Genomic DNA, 26,525 nt, shown 5'->3' with positions numbered 1-26,525 from the left:
CAATAACGGAATAATTTAGGCTTAGGGTTCTAAAATTGAGAGAAAGCAGAGGAACTGAATGCGAAAGGTCAGAGTGGATATCGAAGGATAAAATGACTGTCTTGACTCGATTATTATTGAAGAAATAGTCGATCTCAAAGAAGGATCAAACATTGCTGTATGACTGACTCGACTTAATTATTGTTATAGGCACCTCTTGTTTCTCTGATGATCCAAGTGACTGAGAAGTCATGTATTCACATCTAAATCTCATAGGAGAGGGAACAGTTTGCCTTTTTTCCTTCTCGGTTTTGGATGATTGCATTCAAGGGAGTGTTGGCTTCTTCTCGTGTGTCAACCTCTTCCTTCTCAAGCGCTAAAGACCGCTCCTTTATCTTGTCTTCCGGGCGGAGGGAGACGCAGGTAACTTAAGTCAGGTAAAATAACTGCTATTTTCCGACACAATAAATCTGTCAGAAATCTCTCCATTGGATTTGGCTGACATCATCTTGTCCTCTTCCTTCCTTTTACCTGCATTTCTTCTACTGTATCCAAGAAAGCAGCTTTTCTCTCTCTCTCACTCGCGCGCGCGCTCTGACCATCATCACAAGTAATGCCGTCTTCAAGAGAAAAGTGCGGGCTCAAATGCGTACTCCTTGATCAGGTAGCGGAGAACAGCTCCCGAGGACACAGAACCTGCACAGTGGTTTCACATAATTTGGTTACCACTATTGTGCAGAGAGTTGCAGACGGAGAGGGTGAAGAAAGCGAGAGAATAAATGAGGCTGCTCTGCTTCTGTCTTCTTTTCTTTGCCTTGTTTTGTCCATTGCATGGGCTTGATTGATGACCCAGATGTACCTTCTCTGCTAAAGCTCATGGGACCCTTCCATGGGCCAAGGTAAATGAAGAAAGAAAAGACTTCTCTTTGACTTCTGGCTGGATTTTTTTGAGCAGGGTGAAAGGAGGAAGAAAGCCACCAGGATTCGCAACTGGTTGTGGTGGGTAAAAGTATAGGAAGGTGAAAAGGTTCTGCTGATTTCTTTTACCATGTGAGAATGAATAGGAGGACTGATTGAGTAGCTTTCTGCTGAGTTTTGTAGAAAACCATCCTCTCAAGATATTAAGATATCATTGTTTTGATCTGAAGGAACTGACCTCTCACGCTTTGCTTTGTCTTTTGATCATCCATGACCTTCTTCTAGTCCCATGTTCCTGTCATTTGGGCTTGTGCTGCCAAGGCAAGACTCACTCTGAGCAAATCATGGAGAATCACACTTGGTGAAACTATAGCATTTGGCCATATGCTCTTTGGGTAGGGGGAAGGCATAATTCTTCTTCAGCCATGGGGCCCACTATTTTGGATGTTGTGCTTCATGAAAACCCAATTCTCTGATCACTTGAAAACAAAGATCTGCTGTAAGTGGTTCTGAAAGGGATGGATGACTGCTGAACTATGTACTACATTGTTTTCTTGCTTGTTCTTTGAGCACTGAGATATCCATCTCTTGTAGGCATCCTATAAGGAAATCAGCCACTTCCTTTTTATGGCTGAAGAAGTGATTTCTTCCTGTGGTCTTGGAAGAACAGTGGGGACATATCCAGCCTGATTTGGTTCTCATCTCCAAGGCTCTCTGGCCTCAGCTCATCATCCAGAGAGGAGACAACAGATGGTTATTCTTTTTGGTAGCTTATTGTCTGAGCACTCAAGAACAGTCAAGAGAGGAGGTTGATCATTAGGAATCTTTTACTGTTTATTCTGTCTATGAAATCTTCTTTTTTTAGTCTGGGCAAGTCTTCAATGTAAGGCTTGATTTCCTCTTGTGTGTGAATGGAGCAACATTTCTATTGTTGTGCATTTGAATTCTCTCCATTTCCTTGATCAAACTTTCCTTTGTGTTGCATTCTTGATGTTAGAGGCTCTTGACTTCTTATACTGTTCAGAATCTAGGAATATATCATATGCAATATGGCTTCATCAGTTTGCTTTTAGATGTTGTCTGCTCTGAGCCAGAGTTGGTTTAGCACTCTTTGGGTCATTTGATTAAGAGTGAGGACACTACTGATATGTATAATGAGATACAGAAATTGCTCTGCTCGGAATCAATAGCAGTGAACCTATTTTGCATCTTGTTTTTCTCCTTGTTGCATATAGCATATTGTAATTACATGGATCTTCTTCTTCTTCTTCTTTTCCATTTTAATACATTTTTTGACTACATGTTGTTGGAGTTTCATATTGTTTCCTGCTGCCATGGTGAAGCACATAAATCAGCCTTTTCTTTAAATCTGCCTATTAAGTTACCATCCATTTAGTATGTTGTAATGACATGCTCTGTTCCAGCATATCAGTTAGAGATTTTATTGCAGAGATCTAGTATTGTCTTTGTATGTAATTAATCGTATTATTCCTCTTCTTTTGGAAGGAATGCAGCATGGAACTCTGTATGAGTCCTTAGGAGATACTCCAGTCAGGTGAAGCATGCAAGTCCATAAGCAGAAGACAAATGGGAATGAGTAAAGGCACACTAAATAACCCAGAAATTTGCAGATGTTTATAACTCAGAAATGTACCCTTTTGTTACTGGCTTTGGAGACTACATTTTACATGCATTGCTTCCTTACATTGAAAAAACTGTGTTTTGACGGTTGTCTTGCTTGGATTTACAGATGTAGGAATTAATAAGGCTAATCGACAAGATAAAGCATCCTCACGTCATATGAAGATGGCACCTGAATCTTAATCTACCAAGTTCTACGTATCAAGTAGTCCGTCAGTAGCTTCTTGAGACTGGAATTTCAGCAGCGTGTGCCGGAATGGAGAGTGATATCTTCAATGGCTCACTATCTGTCTTTAATCATAACCTTATGATTCTTGATTCAGCATCATCATATGTGCTTTCAGATTCTCTTGTGCAATCGAGCTTACCACATCACAACAGCCATAGGCAAATATTGCAAGAAGTTACAGATGACATACACTTGATAAGAAATGGTGCCATGGAATGCAGTGATGTTCCATCTTCTAGATATATCAGTCAAACTGGAAATGCTTCATGTTCCATTGCTAGCCTTTTCTCTTCCACCACTTGTTTGCCTGAAAATATCATCAGGGTTGATGCAACCTCCAATTTAGGATTTCCACCAGAAGAATTGAGAGTTCCTATCTCCAACAATTTGCCACATTCAGCCTCACCACATTGTGATTTCGGTATACAACATGATCCCGGTCTCCTTGCATCTAAAAATGAAGCCACTTTGTTTGCTGAACTTGATTATAGTAAAACATGTAGTGTGGTTCATCCATCTTATCATGTAACAGGCAGCTCAGGTCCTGGTTGGAACTTCCATAACTCTGCTCCAGATGGTGAACTGTGTTTGAGAATTGGCCAGTCTTCGGTTCCAGACATGGGCAATGTTGCTGATCAATGCTCTGAACGAATTAAGTCAGCAGACAATTCAAACCTACCTACTGATTTTGGAGCCTGCAATCATGCTTTTCGGAAGTCCCTGCATGATTTTGGCTCAGGAATGGCACAAGAGGAGGCTACTACTCACACCGAGAAGTTTTATTCAGACGTTGGTTCTTCTGGTCCAGCTCATTTCTCCCTTGTATTGTTACGATCAAAATATCTCATTGCGATCCAAGAAGTTCTTGGCGAAGCTGTCTCTTATGCGCTAGAAAATGCTAGTGCAGCAAAGATGTCCTTTTCTTCAAGCTGCTCCAGTGTAAGGGAAATTCCAATACCTGTTTCAGAAGAACTTCCTCTTTCATTTGGACAAACTGAACCCCTCGGAAGTATGGATAGTGGATATTCTCAGGAAGTTAAAGCTCAGCTACTAACACTGCTTCAGTTGGTAAGAGAAACTTATCGATTGGATTTCCATATTTGATCGTTCGTTGGTATTTTCTGGTAATCATTTAGATTCAGTCACTAGTGTTTTGCAGCTTGCAAACCACTGCAGTTATCATGACATGCTTGATTAAGGTCATGACAAACAAAATTAGAATCGAAGTCTTGGCATGTTTCACCATTAGTTGCAGGCTTGATTAATCAAGTGACAATTTATACTTGACAGTTTGTTATTTTTGTTAACAATAGTTTCATTATGAACTTATACAGTAGTGAGGAATACTTTAATCTTTTTCCTCAGGTGTGTGCATATATATATATATGTGTGTGTGTGTTCTTGTCCTAATATTGTACCCATCATATTTTGTGGCTTGCAACCTCTACATGACACTTGACACTTTTCTAGGAATCACTGTCATTTATAGTATTCTCTCACAAACAGTATTTTTTAATATCTAGCCATCTGCTGTTACTAAACTCTTTGTCTGTGTAAGGAAACTAAATTAGGAGCATCATCGTTAAGTGTAAGAAAAATGAATCTGAATGCAAATGCTGTCATCACATCAGATAGCAATTCTGTCATATGAGAGTATGAAGCTGTATACCATGAAAATTTATCCTTTTTGCTGGTATCCATTTGATGACCATAAAAATTCATTAGTTCAGTTCGATTGTTTAGCTAGTTGAAAGAAGGATCATTTTTGAGTGAAAGGATGAGCTTTCGATCCTATTGATATTTGTGATGTGAAATCAAAACCCAAAAACTTGGCAAGCAAAAGCCAAATGCTGTAAAAACAGCAAGAACACAAAAAACACAACTAAGAAAATTCATTTTTCATAGCTTTTCAGATTCATTTTCAAGTCCAGCGGAGCACTTTTTGCATATAATTAAGCACTTTCATGTTGACTTTTTGCTTCAAACTGTAGGTTGACCACAGTTACAACCACTGCTTAGACCAGATCCAGAATGCTGTAACATCATTCCTTTGCCTATCTCAGTCAAGCACATCTGAGAACACCCCTGCTCGCTTCGCACTGCACACAGTTTCTTCCCTCTACAAAAGCTTGAGGAAGAGAATTACTAGTCAGATTCTTACGATCGATCAACATCCAAGCATAGCATGGGCAAACGAGAACGAGGGAAGCTATGAGTCATCGCTGATCCAAAAGCAGTGGGCTCTGAGGCAGCTGAAGAAGAGTGGCCAACAATCTTGGAGACCCCAGAGGGGCTTGCCCGAAAAGTCGGTCTCGGTCCTCCGAGCATGGTTGTTTGAGAATTTTCTGCATCCGTAAGTTAATCTTTTGAACTACGCTAATAGAGACTTCTGTGGTAAATGACCGACAAATTTACAGTGGATTTTGCTGGAATTGTCTGAACGATTTCAGGTATCCTAAAGACAACGAGAAGCATTCGCTCGCGATCAAAAGCGGTTTGACAAAGGGCCAGGTATGAAGAACAACTTTTAGTTCTTATGCGCACTAATCTTGTATCGGACAACTACAGGTTGTATCAAATGATCAAGAAGTTGAAGTCTAGAACAGGAAGCGATGGAGTATCACATCGAAAGCTTCACTGAATCTTTTGATACATTGATGGCAGGTGTCCAATTGGTTTATAAATGCCCGAGTTCGCATTTGGAAACCAATGATAGAGGAGATGTGTGCAGAACTCAACAAGAAGAGAGCAGATGGAGGGGCAGGTGAGAGTAGGAGCCATGGAAATGTTGGTGTGCAGAGGCTTGGCTCAGTATCAGTTGAATGAGTTCTTTCCCTTGCTTGGTTGAAGTCATTTCCTTCTTCTATGGTGTCACTGGATTCAAGATCATGTCATGTTGGGCTGGTCCTATCAAAATGGCAGGTGATCCATGTATCAAATTAGATTTCACTTTTTAAGATATCAATGTTTTTATTTTCGTAATTATAAAAATATTAATATAATTTTTAAAATATTAATATAATTTTTAAAATATTAAAAATAATTTTAAAAATTTTAAAAATAATTTTTAAAATTTTAAAATAATTAATTACAGAACATAATAATATAATTAACCCACAAATAATTAACTGAGACATCTAAGCTCTCAACAACATAAGCGAGATAGAAGGATGATGAGCTACAACTATGTATTTGCTCATCCGACATGTGTTCGATGACTTTTATTGCCATTGATAAGCAAGCCTTCGTCTACATAGATAACCTCGCTAAATGTCCTACGTTCATGGGGTAAGCTTCGGCCTTCAGATTAGATCCATAAGCCTTAACTGCTATCCTCATATTGACAGCATCTGTAGGGTGAAGCCCGTCAAAGAAGACATGGGCGTCGCGATCGCCGCAGGCACGCCCTCCTCTTCGGCACAGTATCCCTCTCCCGTCCTCCATGGCCGACGACAGCTCGCAGCACGCATCGCTCGTCTCCGAGAAACCTGAAACGAAGCTTCAGCAGACAGCATGCAGCATGCAACGCACGCAACTACGTACCGCTTCGAATGGGGTTGTTGATGATGTCTCTGATGATCTTGTACGAGTTGACGTACACCACGAAGGAGCCGGGCATACGTCTCCTCTGAGAGGCGTCGGCTAGCCGTCTCAGGTGGGAGTTGAAGAGGATGGCGGCCTCGTTCATGGCCTCGACGCAGCCTCCCTTGGCCGTGGGCACGTTCGCCCTCACCACCGGAACGCAGCCCATGGCTTGAATCGAGAACAGCACGAATTTCCTCGCCCCAAGATCGTAGAGCTTCTGCAAGACTTGTGATCTTGGTAACTAAGGATGTGACTCCACGCACTGCAGCTATGTGATCGTACCGACACGAAAGCTTTACCTTGAGCTGGCTTGACAAGATGGAAACCAGGTCGTGGGTGAATTCGGACAAGGTGGTGCTGTTCTTGGCATCGCCGGCGAAGTAATTGAGGAGGTAGTCATTTCCACCTGTTCCAACCACGAATAAATACTGGGAGAGGAAGCGGTTCGCGACGACGCGTCGGCTTCCGCCGTTACCAAGCTGAGCTTTCAACTCAGGCAGTGTTTTGTCCTCGAAGTTCCCTATTTGGCTGCTCAAGTTCATTACTTCACCCTGCAACAAGAAGCGATTACACGAAAAGTTACACTGCATTCGGACAATCTATCACTCTGTACGGCAAAGAGAAGGCGCATACAAGAGATCCATCTTTGAAAAGAAGTCCATCATCTAAACCTCAGTAATAGTTTATCCTGACGTAATCTATTGCGACGATTATTAATCGCAAGTATGAATCTTACGACTGTAATCTAAACCACGTAATGCGAGAGACATGCTGTGTTTGTGCATGCAAATGCACGTGAGGAAGGAGTTGGGCTTACGGTCAGAGAACCGGTGTGGTCGAGGATCCCGGAGCCACCGGAAGCGTAGTTGACGCCATGAACAATCCTTCTCCCCTTCGTCTTGGGGTCGGCGAAGGGCGGTATCAGCGAAGGAAGCATCAGAAGCTGGCCGAGGACGTCGACGGGATTTCTGCCATTGGAGAACCTCCCCGAGGGACCCCAAGGGAAGTCGATCCCGTAGGGCGAGTAATCTGCCCTCGTTTTCGAGTTCCTCAAGAAGTTGTTGTTCCCGTTGTCCACCAACGAGCTCCCGAACACAAACATCCCCTTCACTGCCGCCTCGTCGCCACCTTTGCACCAAGGAAGCAGCGGCAGGGAGGCGAAGGCCATGAAGAGTAGCCATACCGGTGTTTCCGCCATGGAAGTAGCAGCGAGTTCGTACTTCTGCAATGGTTTCTTCTTAGAGTGAGAGGGTGTGGGTCTTAAGATCGATGATTCAACGAGGTTGCCATATTGTCAGTTTCCCAACACGGAACTGTCAGCAGCAATGAAGAAGAGATGGGCAGCAGTGGAAGCTAGCATGTACTTACTCAGTCTTGACACACTGGGAAAGCAGCTTTAAATGACAACAGGGTGGCCATTAAAGATCTTCTGACTGGCTTAGCAACCAGAGATCACGGAACTATTTCCAAGAGAGAGATGGACATGAGCTCTAGCTTCGGGGCAGGCATGCAAGGAGTTGTGGGTCGAAGAGAGTGGGTGGTGATTAATGGATTGGCCTAGTGATCTCCATGTTCGCCATGCAGGCAGGCAGGCGTGCAGGAACCATTCAACGGTGTGCAGTAGTAAATGCAATGTGTCGAAGGAGTAATTGCATCGTCCTTTTTGCTTCAGCAGGTGTCATCGTCACTTAAGATCATTTATTTGGGTAGGTTTCCCCAGTAAATGACGCTGGCTGACTAAGGGAATTCAGGTTCACGGACTGTAGAAAGGGGGGGGAAGGGCTAATGCTAAGGATCGGTAGGCTCTTTCTGCGATAAGGTTGATGTTTTCTTTTTATGGACGATTTTCCTATAAAAATATTTATATTTTAAATATTTTCAATCAGTGTATTTTTTTTTTTAAGTGTTATAATCACCTCCTTAACCCATCGGCTCTGATACCAAATGTCAAGACTCGAGTCTGATGGACTAACTAGTCTATCAATTTCGTTTGGTCTTAATCATTAACCAATAGTATAATTATCAAACCCTTATAAGTCAATCTTAATTTTTGTTCACTTTCCATTTTGACGTGGGACTAATTAGGATGTTACAAATATTCTTAATTTAAAAATATTTAAATTATTTCTAAAAATACTTATAAAATTTTGGTATAACATAATTTTTTGGTATATTATAATATTCTGACCATCACAATAAAATTACTATAAAATTTATTTAAAAATATATAAATAAGTCAAATAAAGTCAAGACACATAAGACATAATGTGATATATGATTCAGATATATATTTATAATAATTCAAAAATAAAATAAAATCAAATATTGGTTTATTAGAATATACTGATAACCATAATAAAAATACTATAAGATCTACTTAAAAATATTATAAATAATTTAAATAGACTCCTAACCTCTATCAAACTATTTCTCAATAACATTTACAGTACCTCAATAAAAATATTATAACAGTTTAAAATTAATAAAAAATTGAGCTATATTTTAATTTTGAGTAATATTTAAAAATAAAATAAAATGAGAGGTTCCGTATGTGAAATACCTAAAATATAAATAAAATGAGGGGTTGAATATGATCTCTTATATATAAGACTTATACTGTCAATATTTTTTAATAGATTTATAGTATTTTTGGTACCTTCATCAAAATATTATAATCTAATTAAAAAATACTATATTCATAATCAAGGTAAATGGACTCAAAACTGGGTAAAAACTAATTCACCTAAATAAAATAAAATAAAATTTCAAATACATGTCTTAATTGATTTAAGAACATGAACAATTAAATATGCAGACTTCTATGTCAATGTTTTTCACATATCTACCAAAATACTACAAAGATATTATCACAATTGTTTATTTCATTAATTAAAATAAATGGTAATTTTTGGGAAAATAAAAAATGGGGAAAATTCGTTATTTTAAAGAATAAGACGATTTATATATATATATATAGTTTTGAAGGGTTATTAATTTTATTCACAACGCGGCCTCAGTTTGAAAAAAATGATCGGCTTCGCGCTTCCAAGTATTCGACCGTTGGAGCGCCGTCTCAAATACGATTCGATTGCCAACCCCACCCAATTCTTCCCTCCGCAATTCGCCCTCCGTCTCTCGATCCCTCCTCGATCACCTGATGCCGATCGCCGCCGAGCCACAGCAAGCAGAGAAGGTAATCGATGGGGATCTTGAGTTTTCCAGGGTTCCTTGCAAGGTAATACTTTGACGGGTTAGGGCTCATCTTCGCTTCTCCGTCAGATGGGCCGCCGTCCTCTTTCTATCCCACGTTTGGTTGTCTATTCTCGTGTCTTGTGGTTTGATCCTCCTCTTTTCTCCGTGAAAGTTAGGTTTTCGGATTCCAAATGTCCTTCCCTATACCGTGCCCTCTTTCTTGATTCCTTTTCCACTATGATTCTTGCGGTCGTCTCAAGAAAATCTAGGGTTTTTGTGCTACGGTGGTGGCGGCGGATTCTTCTATTTGTCTGTTTGTTAGATAGCTACCGTAATCTGTTCGAGAACATATTAGAGTTTTGCAGTTGGTTTCCAAATTGGGTTTTTTTTTTAATTCCTGTGATAATGATTTGCTACGATATGGATCGAAAGTTGCCAATAATCTATTAGATGTGGAGCGTCACAGCTTTTATATGGTACAATCTCACAAATATTTGTGATTGCAGTCTCCTCCGAAGGTTTCAGCCGCGGAGAGGCGATGGAAGGTTGATGATTTTGATATCGGCAAGCCTCTCGGAAGAGGAAAGTTTGGTCATGTCTACCTGGCCAGGGAAAAGAGGGTATGAACTATAGAATCATTTATCATATGGTCCTCCCTTTCAAACTAATAAGCATATCATAAGGCCTGCATTCTCCATGGCATGAATACTTGAATTTCGTTCTTATTTGGTCGATCCGATGAATGCTCAAACTCACTACACAAAGAACTTCCCCTTGCCAAGGTATGATTTTTATTCTATTACAGCTAACTTTTAGTGTCAAACTGGAAAACAGAGTAACCAAATTGTGGCATTGAAAGTGCTCTTCAAGAGCCAGCTCAAACAATCTCAAGTCGAGCATCAGGTGCGGCGTGAAGTGGAGATACAGAGTCACCTCCGGCACCCAAACATACTGCGCCTATACGGTTATTTCTATGATGAGGTTCGATCCCCTTTGTCATTTTCTATGTTTTAGTGGAATCTTGTTTTGCTAACTCAATTGACTGGCTTGGCTTTACCCTTTTTACTGCAGGCTCGTGTTTACTTGCTATTAGAATATGCGGAAAAAGGTGAACTTTACAAGGAATTGCAGAAGTGCACATACTTCAGTGAAAGGCGCACCGCTACTGTGAGTTCTCTCGATAGTGTATGAGTTAAACTATAATCATTCCTGTTCGGGCTGAGATATTATTCAGTGAAGTTTGCTTTCTAGTCATCTAACTTCAGCTGTGTTAACTTGCTTTATTTGATGAACTTGAGCCTCCAACCTCCCAATTTTTTACCTTTTGCTGATCGGTTTGTGTGCTAACCGTTCATCAGTACATTTCATCTTTAGCGCGAGCTTTGATATACCTCCATGGGAAGCATGTGATACATAGAGATATCAAGCCAGAGAATATACTGATCGGGCTTCAGGTAGATCTTACTTGGTACCTCACAGACAAAGTTTGAAGTGGTTATGAAGTTGAATCATTGTACAGGGTGAGCTGAAAATTGCGGATTTTGGGTGGTCAGTTCGCACGTTCAACCGCAGGCAGACCATGTGTGGAACACTGGATTACCTTCCACCTGAAATGGGTTTGTCAACTTTTGTCATGATCAATTTCTGTTATAAATTTTTATCTAAAATTTGTCTTTGGTCTTTTTTTTCCTGCATATATATTGGCCACAGTGGAAAGTGCAGAACATGATGCTAATGTGGATATTTGGAGCTTGGGCATATTATGCTACGAGTTCCTTTATGGGGTTCCCCCATTTGAAGCAAAGGAACATTCAGATACATACATAAGGTAAGCAAACAAAATGTTCCTGGTTTAAATGCTTCGCGAACAATATTCTGTTTAGGAGCGGAAGTACTTTGCTTACTGGGCTAAGATTTCATAGACACTGAAATCTTAAGTTGCTCTTAAGCTAATAAAAGAGAGATAATCGTAAATTTGTTGCTTCATTCAAAATTTTTGTTCACAAAGAAATGAAAGTTGTTTGCTTCTAGCCAAAAAGAAGAAAAATAAGTTGGATACCTCCTCCACTTTGGAAAAAAATTAATCAATGATTCTAAATCTGTTTCACTATGAGCATGACAGCCCATGTTAATCAATGACCAAATGTATTTAGCTGGCTATCATGTGCTAAATTGCATCATTACCAATCATCATAGATATAAGAAGTTTATTGGTCAATTTTGTGGGCTACGCTGACATAAGAAGTTTATTGGTCAATTCTTCAAGTAATCTTATTTTCAAGTTTATCTGTCATATAGAAGATCAAAGCAAGTTCTGTGTCACTATTTGAACTGGGCTGCTGTTTACATTGCTGATTCAGGATAGTAAATGTTGATCTCAAGTTTCCCTCGATACCAATTGTTTCTCCTGGTGCAAAGGACCTTATCAACCAGGTTCTTGATGATCTTCCATGTCTTTTTATTCCAACTTTTCCCTTTTTTCAGCTTCCACATATTACATATTTTATTACCTTTCGTCGACATGAGTTTACATCTTCCGCAGATGCTTGTCAAAGATTCATCACAACGACTTCCACTTCACAGGCTGCTTCAGCATCCATGGATTGTCCAAAATGCAAATCCTTCGGGTGTTTACAGCGTCTGACCTGTGGTTCTTTGCCAATTTGGATGCCACTACATTTCTACTTTCATTCAGGAAGAATCTCTGGGTTAAAAGTTAGAGAGAGAGAGGATTTCACCTCCTCTTGACCTCACACACTCCATAGCATGAAGTAATTACCATCAATTCAGGGACTTTCTGATGAGGAAGAAAGGAAATACCATGTGTAATGTCTGATAAATAAATCTGTCTGTTTGCACTCTGTAGGCATCTGCTTCTCAATTTTTGCATTTTTTTAGAAAATATTTTTTCAGATTTGTGGAACCTACTTCACTTGTTTTATATTAAATCTTTTATATCAAATTAATTCTTGAATTATAATTTTATATTAATTAAATTAACTCATCATTTGTTGTCATTGGTATCCAGAGATTTTCCACATAAATATATCAGTTACTGGTTCAAATTGATTCTACAAGCTTTTAACTATCCAAAATCCATTTAAAGTTTTCCAAAAAAAAATATTTTTGTTTTTTTTTTTGTTTTTACTGATTTCAATTGACTAGTTAAACTATTAATAATGATAATGATGGAAGGATTTGATCGGCTAAATCTCATATTTTAGGGACTACCATTGCATGTAGTTTCTACTTGGAAAAATGCCATTGATCTTAATGAAGGAACAGATAGCCTAAACTTGTGCAAGAAATGTCATTGTTCTTAATAAAAATCCCTAATCTCGGAAAATAAAATATTAGTGAGGACCATTGAAATCATTAGATCACTTTAAGTCTAATCAACCCAATTAATCCACTAACAACTAGTTATAGAGTTTATTGAAAGAATTAAAAACCCTTTCAATTCTCGGTAAAAGAAGCTCCTTTAATTTCTGAAATATTTTCTATCAGGAAAAAAAAAATCATATCTTTAGCTACTATGAACAAACATAGGGACCATTAAATAAATACTACTCTTATCTCTAAGGAGAGATCTTTCTGTGTCTGGTAAGGAGGTTAGGTGTTCCAATGCAAGCATCTATCTAGCACACCCAGATTATATAATTCATTGAACGAAGAAGAAGTAAAATTAAAAATACTACTTATTCATGGTATGTAATTTCAAATGGTACCATCCGGTATGGGTGGTACGTACCGGTTCGACTACATATTAGTACGTGGACTGTCCGCTACTAGACGAAAGGAAATCGCTCGTTATATCTTGGTGGACTGTTTGATATGTCATGGTGTACCGCTCGATACGCCGGTACCGTATCCTACCGAGCCAACCTCGAAACACCACCGATATAGTACGGTATTACGTATCGTACTTAATGACTTGAAAGTGAACGTACCAAATTAAATATTTCAAGAATTGACTATATAATTCATAAATAATCTAAAAAAAAGCAAAAGTGGTATCTCAAACTGAATTTGCTATATTTACCATAAATAATTTTAAAATAACATAAAACCATAATGATGAAGAACTTTACCGATATATATACATATATATATATATATATGTATATATATATAAATAAATCAAGGAAATAATACTTTGTATAGATTTTGACATGTTTAATGTATTTATGCATGTATAAGGGTATAAAGCTGGACTATATACACGTAACCAATGTCCGCATAAGATGGCATTATGGGACATTTGTCAGGCTCGTTACTCGATATTTCTCGCGACCGCAGCCGCCCCTCCACTTCCGTTCTCGAGGGGTGAATCGACAGCACCGCCCGAAGACGAGAGAGTAGTGGGAAGAGGGGAGAGGGAGAAGAGGTGAGAGTGAGAGAGAGAGGCTCCTCCTCCTCCTCCTTTATTTCGCGATTTTCGAGAAACCCTAATTCATCAGCGATCACCGGGGTCTCCTCGTCGGACCCATTCCCGTTCCATGGGGTCCGTTATGTCCTCGGGGGGGTCGCCTTCCAAAGGCAATGCCGCCCTAAGCCCCGTGGTGCTCAACGTCTACGATCTCACCCCCTTGAACAACTACGTGCGGTGGCTCGGCATCGGCATCTTTCACTCCGGCATCGAAGGTGAGTGCCCATGTCTCCTGTTTCCCTAAAATGTTCGATTTTAGTTCTTTCTGTAAGATGTTGCCGGTGAATTAGATAGCTTGTGTTGAATTAGGGCTTGCCTTCTTGGAACCGATGTTGAGATTCAATGTGTTTAGTGGAGCCCTCGCGATCGGAAGGAGTTATGTTTTTGAATTGGGATTGTTGTCGCATTTTTCAATTTTGTGTCATATGATAAAGCAGTTAAAGTTGATTTGGGGAACTTTAGATTCAATTGAATATCTAGAAATCGGGCTACTGACGATAGGAAATCAAGAACTGGATGGACGAGAATATCTGGCTGTACAGCTTTAATGGTCTTAATTCTGTTACGCATATTCTTTGTGGTGGTACTTGGGAAATGGAGTTTCACGTTATTACCAGATGCAACATACGGGTACAAGTGAAGTTAAAGACGAATAGAAGTGAAGAAGAAGGTAAAGGAAGTGGCTTGTAATTTTTTTCATTGTGATTGCTGTTGGAGCAGATATAAAATTACTCGTAGTGGATCTATTTCTTCAGGATTACTACATTCCTTAAAACATCATGATTAATACAAGTAATTCTTTAATCACAGTTAGGAAGCAGTTTCCACAACCTGTTGGATCCAGGATAAATAGGATTAACATCTGAAACCAGTATAAACAGAGCCAGGAGAGCAGCTTTGTTCATGTCCAAGTTCTTTTGTTTTTCTAAGCTTAAAATACATCGATTAGGATGATTTTCCAGACAAGATTTCAATTTCTTCTTGGCAATGTGTACCAGAAAACTTGAAAATTAGGTTCCTTTGAAAAATTGTTTCTGGTACCTAAAGGTTTTGTGGATGGGTAATTTTATCCTGCGGCATATGTTCAGTGTTGACACCATGGAGAGGCTATATACTATCTATGGATGTACCAGTTGATCACATGGCCTTATCTTTTCTAGGACGAGAAGAATGGGGACAGATATATAGTTCTTTAAGCAAGAAAGATTAAGAAATTTGCAAAATATTCCCCTTTCCAGATTTTCAAGTCTTCCCATATAATCTTATCATGTTTTAAGGCTTTCCAGATTATCAAATATTTGATTGAATGTTTTATTAATAAAAATAAGTGGCTATTTTAAATGGCAATCTCCTGTCATATACAATTGTACACATAATGCAAGTCATGCTGTTGTGGTCAATATTTGCCATGCACTTTATTTTTACTGCTGATTCATTCTGCTACAACCTAAGCAGTGAAATGATAAGAATCTGTGCTAGTTTTAGTAGGCAAAAATATCTCAATTTTGTTTCATATTGATAGGGTAAATATGCAATAATCACATTTAAAATTAACCACACGAAGGCTCTAATACCAAGTATATTGACTGAGTAAGTCTTTTGGCTCAAATAACTTGCATAGAGTGGGAGTACTCTCCTTTGGTTCGATTAACTGGTTCAAACCAAACTGAATCAATTTTAATTCAAAAGATATCAGTCTGATGAGTTCACTACCCCTAGCCCTTAATTGATACAAACCAATTAATTAAACCATCCCAAAGGTCTAATTTTACAAATGATGTGGGTTCAATTTCACAAATCTTGTCGTGTCGACTGAATTGGATCAAGATTTTGATTCGGTTCAATTGAACTGAACCGGTTCATTTGAAAATAATTTTTTAAAATTACTTAAAATTATAAACCAGTTAATCGGTTAACTGAACCATATTAACCGTGTTTGAATCGGTTCGAGTTCGAACTACATTACTTTAATCGAACCGAACTGAAAAAATTTTCAGTTTGGTTCAGCGCTTAACAGTTTGGATTGTATCTGTTTAACACCCATAAAATCATGATCAAGATCATACAATCATAGAGAGCCCAGTCGCTTAAAAGGGAGTTATCTCGGTTGTCTCACTATAGCTTGTGAGTTGATTGGTTGACTTTATCAATTTGTATGAGTCAGACTGAAATAATGTGTCATCTTTTTTTTCTTTTTTTTTTCTTTTGTTCTTTTAATCTAAACAATCACCTCCTCTTCCTATGTGATGCAACACGGTTTTAATTTATTTTTATAATAATTTTTTAGTTTACAAGTTATTATGTAAATATTTATAAGTTGTCAAATGACAATATCTTTTGTTCCCTTATGTTAGTTACCAAAATTGCCTAAGGGAAAGGGAAAAAGGGCAAAGAAAAGAAGGAATGAGACAAATCTTAGGCTTGATTGAGTTTTTTAAGGAAAAGGGATGGATTTAAATCTTGAATTTGATTTAAGATTTTGCTCTCATAAGGAAGTATCTTATGCCAATAATAACAAAGCCGTAAAATCCTAATAATCTGGGGTAGCTACGTTGATCTTTTATTACATTGAGATATATGAAAAAATAAAAATCTTATATTTCGCTAAGTCACGATTATTTAAATCTTATTTATAGTTTCTATTATCATTTGAAAGTTACTTAAAAAAAAAAACTTTTTCTTAGAAAAAAAAAAACGATTACAACCTGTGCTTGTAGCATCAACACTAAAAAAAGAAGAAATGGATCAGGCTATTGATCCGTCCACAAAAAAGAAGGCTTTGCAGAAAGCGCAAACTTAGCCAACCAGTCTGCACACCGATTTGGAAGTTTCTTCTTATTAGAAAATTTTATGGAGAAAGATGCCTATCACTTAGATATTTTATCAACAAGGAAAACTATTTGCCAAAACAAGCATAGAAATGCATCCTTCTTGAAGAAGGAAAAATGAAATGATTGATATGTTTTGATTTATATAATATAATTTTAATTCTATTAATTCCTTGTTATGATATTTTTTATTATTTTTCTTAGGGGTATACAAAAAAGAAACGAGATTGTAACGGGTATCAATCAATGAATAAACTAATAAGTAATTCTTTCTCCAAATCATACTTCCTTGGTTGCCATAGTAGATAGAAACAGATTGAATAAATTAAAACAGAGATAGATGAAAAGAGAACAAAGAAGCCACGAAAATGGAAAGGTAAAAAGTCACATACATACTTGGTTGCCATTGTAGGTGATACCTTGATTAGTGAGAACAGGTCCCTCTGCTTGATCTGTCGGGCAAGTGCTTTCTGAATTGGTTGGCAGCAAACAGCTGCTGTTCAAGAAAACCTAGACAGAGACTTGAAGAATCATAACTGGGGCTATTGAGTTCTGTTCCAATGTCCACATCGTTCACTGAAGCCTACAAGAAAAGAATCTTGTTCATCAAATTTATGTTTCATTTAAAACATGTGGTTTGCATGCTGCCATCCTCTTGAATAAGAACATTCCAAGCAAGGCTCCACCTTGTAAGATCAGGAATTTATGAAAAATATAATTACCCATGGAATGCTCATTCTTTGTAAATGAATTTTCCAGTTGAGGACTTAGCATACCTTTATATGATGATCACTGACATCTAATTGCTTTGAAACAGTCCATGAACTGGAGTATGGGTTTGGAGCACATGATTTCCCTACGAGCGGTGTGTTTGAGGTGGAGCCAAAGACTTGCCCGGGTTTTCTGTATAGATGTTCCATTTTGTTGGGTCATACAAGTATGCCTCCATCTGAGTTTCAGGCATTTACAGAAAGCATTGCCACAGAGTATCATGGAGACACCTATCACCTCATTTCAAAAAATTGCAATCACTTCACAGATGATGTCAGCAAGAGACTGACAGGAAGACCAATTCCACGGTGGGTTAACAGGCTTGCAGGACTAGGTAATTTGGTATTAATTTCCTTAATAGTCTTTGCGCCTTCAGGATACATTTTTTATATTCCTGAAAGAGGCTTTTAGGTATGGTGATTTAATTTTTCTGTGTAGGTGCAATTTGTAATTGTCTACTACCTGAAAGCCTTCGTTTGCCAGCTGTCAAACAGATAGCCGAATACCAGGGTTTATCAGGTTAGTGAAGAAATGTGATCTTTGGTTACCTTGGCTAAAGCAAAGTTGTTATAAAGAATGATGATGATGCATATTAGTTGTATATATTATTAACTTTTTGTTTATCCTCTAGAGGATGGATCGGAGTTCTTGTCAGTGATCACCCCGACCACACATGATCCTCTAGAGAGTGATGATGCAGATCAAGAGAAATATCTTTTTTTGCGATCTGGTGGGGAGCAGCTAACTATCATGAAATCGGTCCCCAAGTGAAACTTTGTTAGCCATGCTAAATCACTAGAAGTTGGGGCTTCCCTTAACAATGGTGTACTATGGCGCCATTAGTGTTTCTGTAATCTTGCAGCAAAGTGATTCCTTTTTACCCTGTTTATATATTTATTTGTAGTAGGCTGCTAGCCTGCTACACCTAGTAATGGCTTTCTTCTTGATTTTCTGCTCATTCTTTTTCAGCTGCTTTTGTTGGTGGAAAAGTTTGCAACTGTAATTCTGTAATTTTTCAGTTGGATAATCTGTAGAAAAACTGGGAGTTTCAACTTTTGTGATGTCTGTCTTTGCATGTGTGGAAAAATTCTTTTTACAGTTCCTTTTTCATCACCTTCAATCCATTTCCTTCTTTTCTTCCACTGGACTCAAATATCTTCCACTAGAATGATATATTTCTGAATCCCAATTTTGCTTCTTAGAACTTGTCTTGTCGATCTTCCCTAGATGTAACCAAGATGATTTTTGGGAGCACATCATGCCGATTAGGAATAAATGGTGGTTCTCTTATTTTGTGATCTATTATATCAAAGAACAATGCTTGATGAACTAAGGTTTCTTTGTTCAGGTGTTGGAGGAGGATTACTGCTTCGCAAGAGAGAAGTACCGCTGCTCCTTGTCAGTAATCATCAAGCTGATGCAAAAGAAATCATGATCTTTTTATTTACAGATAGTAAAGGAGGTCTGCTGCCACATAAAAAATTACTACTGCTTCCTGGTGAAGAGGTTCTTCAACTCCTGGAAGACTTGTTTGTTACAGTCATATTACAAAACTTTGGTTAAAATCATGGTCTTAGAGTTGCCTCTGTATCTCCAGTATAGCTCTTTCTCCATCCTCTATGCACCTGGCATCCGAAAAGAGATGTAAAAGAGTGAGATGTTTCCCGGAGATCCATTGAGAGCTCTCTCCTGCAGTCATCCACAAATTTTCAAGCTAACATCAAATGCTGGAAGAATGATCGATTGGAATACTAGATTGAGACTGAGCTTATTGTAAAAGTTGACAAGGTATGGAATTGTTTTCAGTTCACATAAATGCAACGAAAGATATAGCAACTATCAAAGGTATTTGATGCTGATGGATATTACTCAAGGATATATTTTTTTTCTAAGCATGGCATGATGACATCATATTAAAATTTTGATCAATGTCATTTTGAGTTGAAATACTTAAATCAATAAAAGACATATCTTAATATTGGGTCACATAATCAATAAAATACAGAAACATTGCACCAGGTACACCATTATTGCTGCAACCATGAACACCTGCAGCTTCTGATGGCAAGACACCTTTTAAGGGACAACTCTGCCTCCTCCTATTTCTGTAAGCCAGCAGGTGTGGATGTACCATTTGATTCTGTTCAACTTTTTATGAGATGTGGGTCATGCAAATGCATGCATTTGGTGGAACAAAATGTTCCTTTAAGATATCAAACAATTGATCTTTAAAGCAACTTATATATACATATACATATATATACATATATATATATATATAAAATGAATAAAATGTGATCTCTATGGAATTATATGTTTGTTGCAATAAAGATAAGATGCATAAATGGATGCACTCATCTTTGCTTTGAGATTGCCTATTATAGCTCATGTATGAAATTTATATGGGAAATTTTTTTTTATTTCTCTTCCCCAACTTAGATGGCATTATTATTATTATAGCAATTGATCCTTGTAAAACTTGAAATAATTTATGTATATCTTTTTTGTATATTAAAATTTTATAGGATATCACTTCCAGTAATATTATAAAAAACACAAATTAAACACTACTAATTATAATTGCGAAAGAGCAATTTGAACTAAAAAGTTAAATTGCAAACATATTCTTAAAATTAGAATTCCAATATTTTCTACTCTGGCAATGGCATAAAAATCAAGAGATAAAAAGATAACATAAGTTAAATACAGAAATCATTGATTTCATATGTAGCAATTTTTGGTGCAAGCAAACAAGAAATTAAAGGTAATGATTTTCCTCTAATTGTGTCGAGAATTGATGGTCCAGATGTCTCATCACAAGTCATCATCATCACGCTATTACATCTTGTCCGTTCATTTATGTTAGTTCTTTACGTGTAACTAACTGCATGAAGCTTTGTTGACGATTTTTCTAAAAAATATTTTTATTTTGGATATTTTCTAAACAGTTATCCTTATTTTAATTTTTTCAAATCATACCCCTAATTCATAAAAGCCCAAAATTTCCACCCTCTTACACCATCGCTTACTCCGTCGTCGCCGTCGCCGGCTGCCCCGCAGCCGCCTCCTCCTTGCACCGCTGCCTTCGGTCCCTTTGACCCGCCAGAGCCGTCGCTCGCAGCCCTTGCGCGAGGAAGGAGGGGGCGCGAGGCCTGCCATCGGCCTGCTGGCCGCGCCTGCACCTCCGCGCGTGGGCTGACCCCGCCTTCCGCCCCCGTTCGCGCGTGGGTTGGTCTCGCCTGTGCCTCTGCGCGCTGGCTGGCCCCGCCCACCGCCCCCCTCCCCTCCCTTGGCTGCCTGCCACTCTGCTCGCGCGACACACCGGGTCCGGCGAGGGCGCAGCGGCAGCGGAAGTGGGGTAGAGCGGAAGGGGTAATTTGGGTAGTGTATGAATTACGATGTATGATTTGAAAATAATTAAAATTAAGATAACTGTTTAGAAAATATCCAAAATAAAAGTATTTCGATGACACCCATCACTTGAGAGAGAAAGAGAAGAGAGAGAGAGAGAGAGAGAGAGATTGCAGGAGCAACAGCAGGAGAGGAGAAAGGGAGGGAGAGCGAGAGAGGATGTCGTGGCAAGCATACGTCGACGACCATCTGATGTGCGAGATCGACGGGCAGCATCTCACGGCGGCCGCCATCCTCGGCCACGACGGCAGTGTCTGGGCACAGAGCGCTTCCTTCCCTCAGGTCCGAGTCCCCTCAGTTGATCCCTATCCTGCGTTCTCGATCTCGTGATGGATAACGGGGAAGAAGGATCTGATGCCGGCTCTCCCCTTCGATCTGCCCTCTTTTTCGACTGTCTGTTTCTGAGCTCGATTGGAGTCTATTCGATTTGAGAGATCTGATGGTTAACCGCTAGAAAATGGATTTTTTATTCATTTATGCAGTTACTCCTTCAATCTTTTTTCTTTAGGGTTTTCGTTTTCTTGTCGCTTGGTGGATAGAGTTCTATTCGCTAGTGTCGGAAGCGATCATCCCTCGTTTCTTTCTGGAAGGAGTGTTCTGGAGCTTGGAAGATTTTCGAGCTTGTATGTCATGGAATCGGATGGACTCTGACAATCCTTTATTTGTTGACGAACATGCTTTTTCTTTGGATGTTTACATTAATCATATCTTCGATCTGCACCAAGTTGATCTTGTCTATCAGCTAGAAAAAAGAAAATATCTTACTTGCTGGTGATCCTTGTGGTATCACAATCTATCAACATATTAGTTGTAGAATAATCTGGTGATTGTGTAAGCGTCAGAAATTGATGGAGATTAGTTTAGTGGCCAAACGTTTCTAATGCACGGGTCAGAATCGGAGGGCTTTCGGTGCTTCCTATCATATGTGACTGTGGGATTTTTGTTTTACCCTTTTGATCATATCTAATGCGACCTAGGTCAAGTGAATAGATGAATTACAAGCATTGATCTTTTGGGACGTACAATGGATGGATTACAGGTATTGATACTCTGGGAGGTGATGGGATGATACTATTCATGCCCTTTGATGCTCCACCATCAATTAGTATTTTTATGAGTTTTGAGGTTGTTTTTGGTCATCCTTCCAAGTAAGATGAGGAGGAGACCACTAGGGTTTGGTCTTGTGTAACATATGGCACTTCGGAGCACCTCAGAGTCTTCACATGCTGGGGACTTTTATGTACTCATTGTCTAAATATGTTCAACCTACCAACAAGAAGAATCTCAAGAATATGGTCAGCAGTGTTCTTCTGCCCTCAAGTGAAACTCTGATGTGCTTGGGAGCTTTTACATGTAGAGAGAGAGAGAGAGAGAGAGAGAGAGAGTTCATAATCGGGAGGAACAGGGTGCTGCTGAGTGGGAGGTCCCCTTCTAATTTTGTATGTTATGTTCATATCGAGATTTTACATTTTCTTCTTTTATAACACTTCACATAAATAATAAAAGAACACTTTTTGGCTTGTCAATGTATATTTATCTTGTTGCAACTTGAGAAGTTCAGATGTGGAATATTCTTTGTGTTTATATGTGGCATATCTTGGAACACAATAATCATGTTGTTCTAGCTAAGCTAATCCTGCCCTTTTTTATGTTTGAATTGGATTTTTGTTGTATGAAAGCTGTGAATCATGGATATTTCATAATCCATGCCATCATGTAATCAATACATATCAATTACTGATGTTCATTGGATTCTTCATAGATATGTATGTCGGATGCTTTGCTGAGGTTTTTTTAGTTACTAATTATAAAGAATTCAATACAGAAATACACATAGATATTATCATACAAGAGTACGTTTAGAATCTGTGAAATGCAATTATATGTGAGCAATAAATTTTGTCATCATTGTAAGGGTGTATTATACCCTGTTATTTCAAGTCTTGCATTTGTGTGTACCAATAATTACATATGCCTATCATTGCTTCATGACTCGAGTAAGAAGGCCTCAGTTCATTGCAACATGTAGAAGGGTTAAGAAAAGAAAGAGCAGGGGCATAAGAGAAGATATAGTGCAACAAGTAGATTTCTGTACTGTTGTTTTCCCCTTGTTTTTAGTTGGGTAGAGTTTTAAAGAAAATATTTAGTGAATTAATCAGTCATTTCAGCTATCAGTTTTCTGGAAAACAATATGGAGCTTTAAGCAGTTCTTTTTACTGGACTGCCAACGTATGCATATAAGACAACAGACATGATCATGGTGTTGCACAGCATTGTCATTGTGTAGATTTTGATATATATATCATCTGTTAATGGATTCATGTCTTCTCAATACAGTTTAAACCAGAAGAGATTACTGCAATCATGACCGACTTTGATGAGCCAGGGTCTCTTGCACCAACTGGGTTATATCTTGGTGGGACAAAGTACATGGTAATCCAAGGCGAGCCAGGTGCTGTTATTCGAGGGAAGAAGGTCAGTGGTCTATGTCATTCATGAGCTGAAATGCATTTTTGAATATCTAATTTACATTTATGTTTCTAATATGACCTATATACTTGCTCTGAAATGCCATTAAGAAGCCGCATAAACAGAAGTTTGAAAATTGCAAGCTGGCATTTCTTATTTAAGCATTTAAAATTCATCTGTTGTAGCGAGCATCACGAATAGTTTAGTCATCTTTTTGGATATTATCTTTCTGAGATTTGGTCGTTACCAATGGATAATCTATCAACTGGTTTTGGTAGCACACTTTTAATGATTTAATATAGATTTGACCAATAATATTCTTTACTCTTATTATGTTCACTTTTAGAGCACATTTATACTTCATCTAAATATTGTGTAACACATCATCAACCAGTTCTCTATTTTGTTCATGTGACATAATCTTGGTATTATTGTGTAGGGATAAACTCAGCTATATTCTTCTGAAGTTACCAGTCCTGGTTATTTTATCTAAAAATGGTCAAGTAGAATGATGCTGCTTTTGATCTATTGGTTGTGTTGATTTCATAGATTAATTGATTATTAGTGTAATGTGCCATAACCAGATTCATTTTATAAACTCTAATGAGCACCTAGTTCTTTGGTTCAAAGCTCACGAGCATCAACAAGCATTCAGAGAGCAACCAAAATTTTTGTTTGTGTACTGATGACCTGATTTTGAATACTTTCTTTGACTTCTCAAACAATGACTTTCAGGGTACTGGTGGTGTCACTGTGAAGAAGACCAATCTGGCCTTGATCATTGGCATATACGATGAACCAATGACGGGTGGCCAGTGCAACATGGTTGTCGAGAGGCTTGGTGATTATCTTTATGACCAGGCTTTTTAAATTTGGTGTGGATGCATCGGAAATTCCTATTTTGATATTTCCCATAATTCCCGGAACAGGCTTGCGATCTACCTGATATTTCCTTGAGTGCAATAAATAATCAGCTCGAAATCATGTTGGAAATTTGATGCAAGTCCTGTTAGTATCATTGTCATGCTAGGGTCAACATTTCTGTGTGGTGATGTGTGTGGAAGTTTTGGATGTAGATTTGACTTATATGTGCATGATTATGTATAGGTGATGATGCTGGTGACTTAGTTTGCACATGTCTTCCTCTCTGATTTATCTTGAAATCATCTTTGGTCTTTAGAAAGTGTTGCATTAAGATTACTATATGACTCTTTAATGTGGTATCTTTACATATCCTGGATTTGCTAGTCATGATTTTGACTGTGTCTTGACAGAATGATTTTAAGAATAATTGTATTTGTACATTGTAGACATTTATTTAGAATTTACTTATCTTGTAAATCACTGAATTATACTGTTAGTCTTGAAGTTGAATATGTATCCGCATCGTGGAGATTGCTCGGAAAATGATAATCCATAGATCAACTACTGATCTTAATTGCAGAGACAATTTGTCTTAGTTGCAGAGTCCAAGATTATCATTGAGATGAGGATCGCCAAGGCCTTGGCACATTGCTTGCGGAGCAGTTAGGAAGGACAATGGGGATCATGAGAAGATCGATTTTGGATGTGTCCCAAACTGTGGTCTCTCCTTGGACTAAGAAAACCTTTTGGAAGTGAAGAGGGAGAAAATCCCCTTGCTAAGGTTGAATTCTTTGCTGTTTATAGACATGGCTTCCTAATCGCTTGTGTTTGTTTATGAAAATATTTCTCGAGTATTTTCCGTTGCCATTGATTACGACATCGTGAATCTTGTTTAATTGAAGTTGTTATTTTTCAACATTTATGTTTATGAAAATGTTTACATTCTTGATTCAAAGAAAAAACATTTTCAGTTACCATTGATTTTGACAGCGTGAGTCTAGTTTAATTGAACATGTCATTTTTCAACTCTTTTGTGTTTATGAAAATGTTTCTCGAGTCATTCTTGATTCAAAGAAAGAATATTTTGGGTTGCCATTGATCTTGACATCGTGAGTCTTGTTTAACTGAACTTGTCGCTTGTGTTTACGAAAATATTTCTCTGAGTCAAAGAAAGAATATTTTCTGCTACCGTTGATTGTGATAACGTGAATAGTGCTTTTGGATGTGAATTTTGTTTCTGCTGCTTAAAAGATAAAAAAGAGACTTCGACCTGAAAATGAAGTACTCTAAGCAACCATATTTGGATATCTTCTGCTAAACATGCAAATAATTCAAACAAAGAAACAAACACATTCTTGGTCCTGCTTTATGGTTAATCCCATATGCTTTGCATTGATCTAAATAATCAATTAAGAGTGCACATTCTTCAAAGAGATAATCAATATATTGTCACCATGAATTTTTACCATGAATCATTACAAAATCTTTGATGCTCCGAGTGTGCCTGCATCAGTGTGTGTGTCGTCCAAACAAAACAATATGTTTTGAAATATAAAAATATAAAAATATATAATATAATTAATAAATATGATTATATAAATAAAAATATAATATTAAATTAAAAAATTTTAAAGTATTAAGTCACATTATTGTTCATCTTCTAATAACAAAAATATCAAAAGAGTTAATACAACAAAGTTTTACATTAAATTCAATCATCATCGGCATCGTCGTTCTTAAACGTATAATCATCTTCTTTTTTTTTCCTTTTTATCTATTTTCATCAAAATATGTTTCCTTCTCATTGATAATAATAAGAGTTTAACTTGCGACTTTGGCACACTTTTTTACTTTTTTCATTTGTCTTGTATATGTATGTAGTTCTCCAATACTTAGGCTCTTGCCACACTATCCATACCAAGTTGTCATTTCCAAATATAAACTATCTTCGACATGTTGCAAGTTCGCACTCATTTCTCTCACCAATCATTCTTTTGAATCATCAATATCTTATACTTGATTTAGATCAATATTTTTTCATAAATCACAACAAGTCTTTAATGGTTGATTATATTTTATGTAAACAAGATCATATAATCATTGATATTCTAATTGATTTTTTCTCTTTATAAAAACCTATTATATCATATAATTTAAAAATATATTAACATGTCTATCTAAAAATTAATTAATTAATTAAAATAAAAAT

At 37.7% G+C, this 26,525-nt stretch overlaps 5 protein-coding genes across 9 annotated transcripts; 4 read left to right on the top strand and 1 right to left on the bottom strand.

Moving 5' to 3' along the window:
• The first annotated feature begins 66 nt into the window (after positions 1–66).
• Positions 67–5,716, top strand: LOC103976584 (homeobox protein ATH1-like). 3 transcript variants are annotated; one of them, XM_018819598.2, is made up of 8 exons: positions 67–1,396; positions 1,492–1,705; positions 2,404–2,547; positions 2,648–3,188; positions 3,300–3,835; positions 4,759–5,120; positions 5,218–5,278; positions 5,432–5,716. In XM_018819598.2, exons 4-8 carry the CDS (start codon positions 2,795–2,797, stop codon positions 5,591–5,593), a joined length of 1,515 nt encoding a protein of 504 aa, XP_018675143.2. In that variant the 5' UTR covers positions 67–1,396; positions 1,492–1,705; positions 2,404–2,547; positions 2,648–2,794; the 3' UTR covers positions 5,594–5,716. The 3 variants fall into 3 exon arrangements, with proteins under 3 accessions (XP_018675143.2, XP_064993930.1, XP_064993931.1); XM_065137858.1 differs by having other exon boundaries at positions 2,648–3,835; XM_065137859.1 differs by lacking the exons at positions 67–1,396; positions 1,492–1,705; positions 2,404–2,547 and having other exon boundaries at positions 2,578–3,835.
• Positions 5,717–5,855: 139 nt separating this feature from the next.
• Positions 5,856–7,687, bottom strand: LOC135631080 (GDSL esterase/lipase At1g29670-like). Its single transcript, XM_065138477.1, has 4 exons — positions 7,170–7,687; positions 6,652–6,903; positions 6,311–6,569; positions 5,856–6,255 (listed from the first exon to the last, which is right to left on the bottom strand). The coding sequence occupies exons 1-4, from the start codon at positions 7,548–7,550 to the stop codon at positions 6,017–6,019; spliced, it is 1,131 nt and encodes a 376-aa protein (XP_064994549.1). The 5' UTR covers positions 7,551–7,687; the 3' UTR covers positions 5,856–6,016.
• A 1,771-nt stretch (positions 7,688–9,458) lies between these two features.
• LOC103976436 (serine/threonine-protein kinase Aurora-1-like) lies at positions 9,459–12,458 on the top strand. 2 transcript variants are annotated; one of them, XM_065138342.1, is made up of 9 exons: positions 9,459–9,587; positions 10,051–10,164; positions 10,379–10,525; positions 10,616–10,711; positions 10,903–10,998; positions 11,064–11,160; positions 11,255–11,372; positions 11,905–11,977; positions 12,087–12,458. In XM_065138342.1, the coding sequence occupies exons 1-9, from the start codon at positions 9,510–9,512 to the stop codon at positions 12,186–12,188; spliced, it is 921 nt and encodes a 306-aa protein (XP_064994414.1). In that variant the 5' UTR covers positions 9,459–9,509; the 3' UTR covers positions 12,189–12,458. The 2 variants fall into 2 exon arrangements, with proteins under 2 accessions (XP_064994414.1, XP_009389907.2); XM_009391632.3 differs by having other exon boundaries at positions 9,466–9,545.
• A 1,341-nt stretch (positions 12,459–13,799) lies between these two features.
• Positions 13,800–18,628, top strand: LOC103976435 (deSI-like protein At4g17486). Of its 2 annotated transcripts, XM_009391631.3 has the most exons (5): positions 13,800–14,188; positions 17,619–17,677; positions 17,762–17,906; positions 18,011–18,091; positions 18,204–18,628. In XM_009391631.3, exons 1-5 carry the CDS (start codon positions 14,044–14,046, stop codon positions 18,341–18,343), a joined length of 570 nt encoding a protein of 189 aa, XP_009389906.2. In that variant the 5' UTR covers positions 13,800–14,043; the 3' UTR covers positions 18,344–18,628. The 2 variants fall into 2 exon arrangements, with proteins under 2 accessions (XP_009389906.2, XP_009389905.2); XM_009391630.3 differs by having other exon boundaries at positions 13,802–14,188; positions 17,619–17,906.
• Positions 18,629–21,036: 2,408 nt separating this feature from the next.
• On the top strand, positions 21,037–24,586 carry LOC135631011 (profilin-like). Its single transcript, XM_065138369.1, has 3 exons — positions 21,037–21,265; positions 23,321–23,458; positions 24,188–24,586. The coding sequence occupies exons 1-3, from the start codon at positions 21,143–21,145 to the stop codon at positions 24,320–24,322; spliced, it is 396 nt and encodes a 131-aa protein (XP_064994441.1). The 5' UTR covers positions 21,037–21,142; the 3' UTR covers positions 24,323–24,586.
• Positions 24,587–26,525: the final 1,939 nt, after the last annotated feature.

This window comes from Musa acuminata, chromosome BXJ3-2 (genome assembly GCF_036884655.1).
Source record: "Musa acuminata AAA Group cultivar baxijiao chromosome BXJ3-2, Cavendish_Baxijiao_AAA, whole genome shotgun sequence".
Taxonomy (NCBI): domain Eukaryota; kingdom Viridiplantae; phylum Streptophyta; class Magnoliopsida; order Zingiberales; family Musaceae; genus Musa; species Musa acuminata.
Note: the sequence above shows the minus strand (reverse complement) of the source record. Positions and strands in the feature narration are given on the sequence as shown.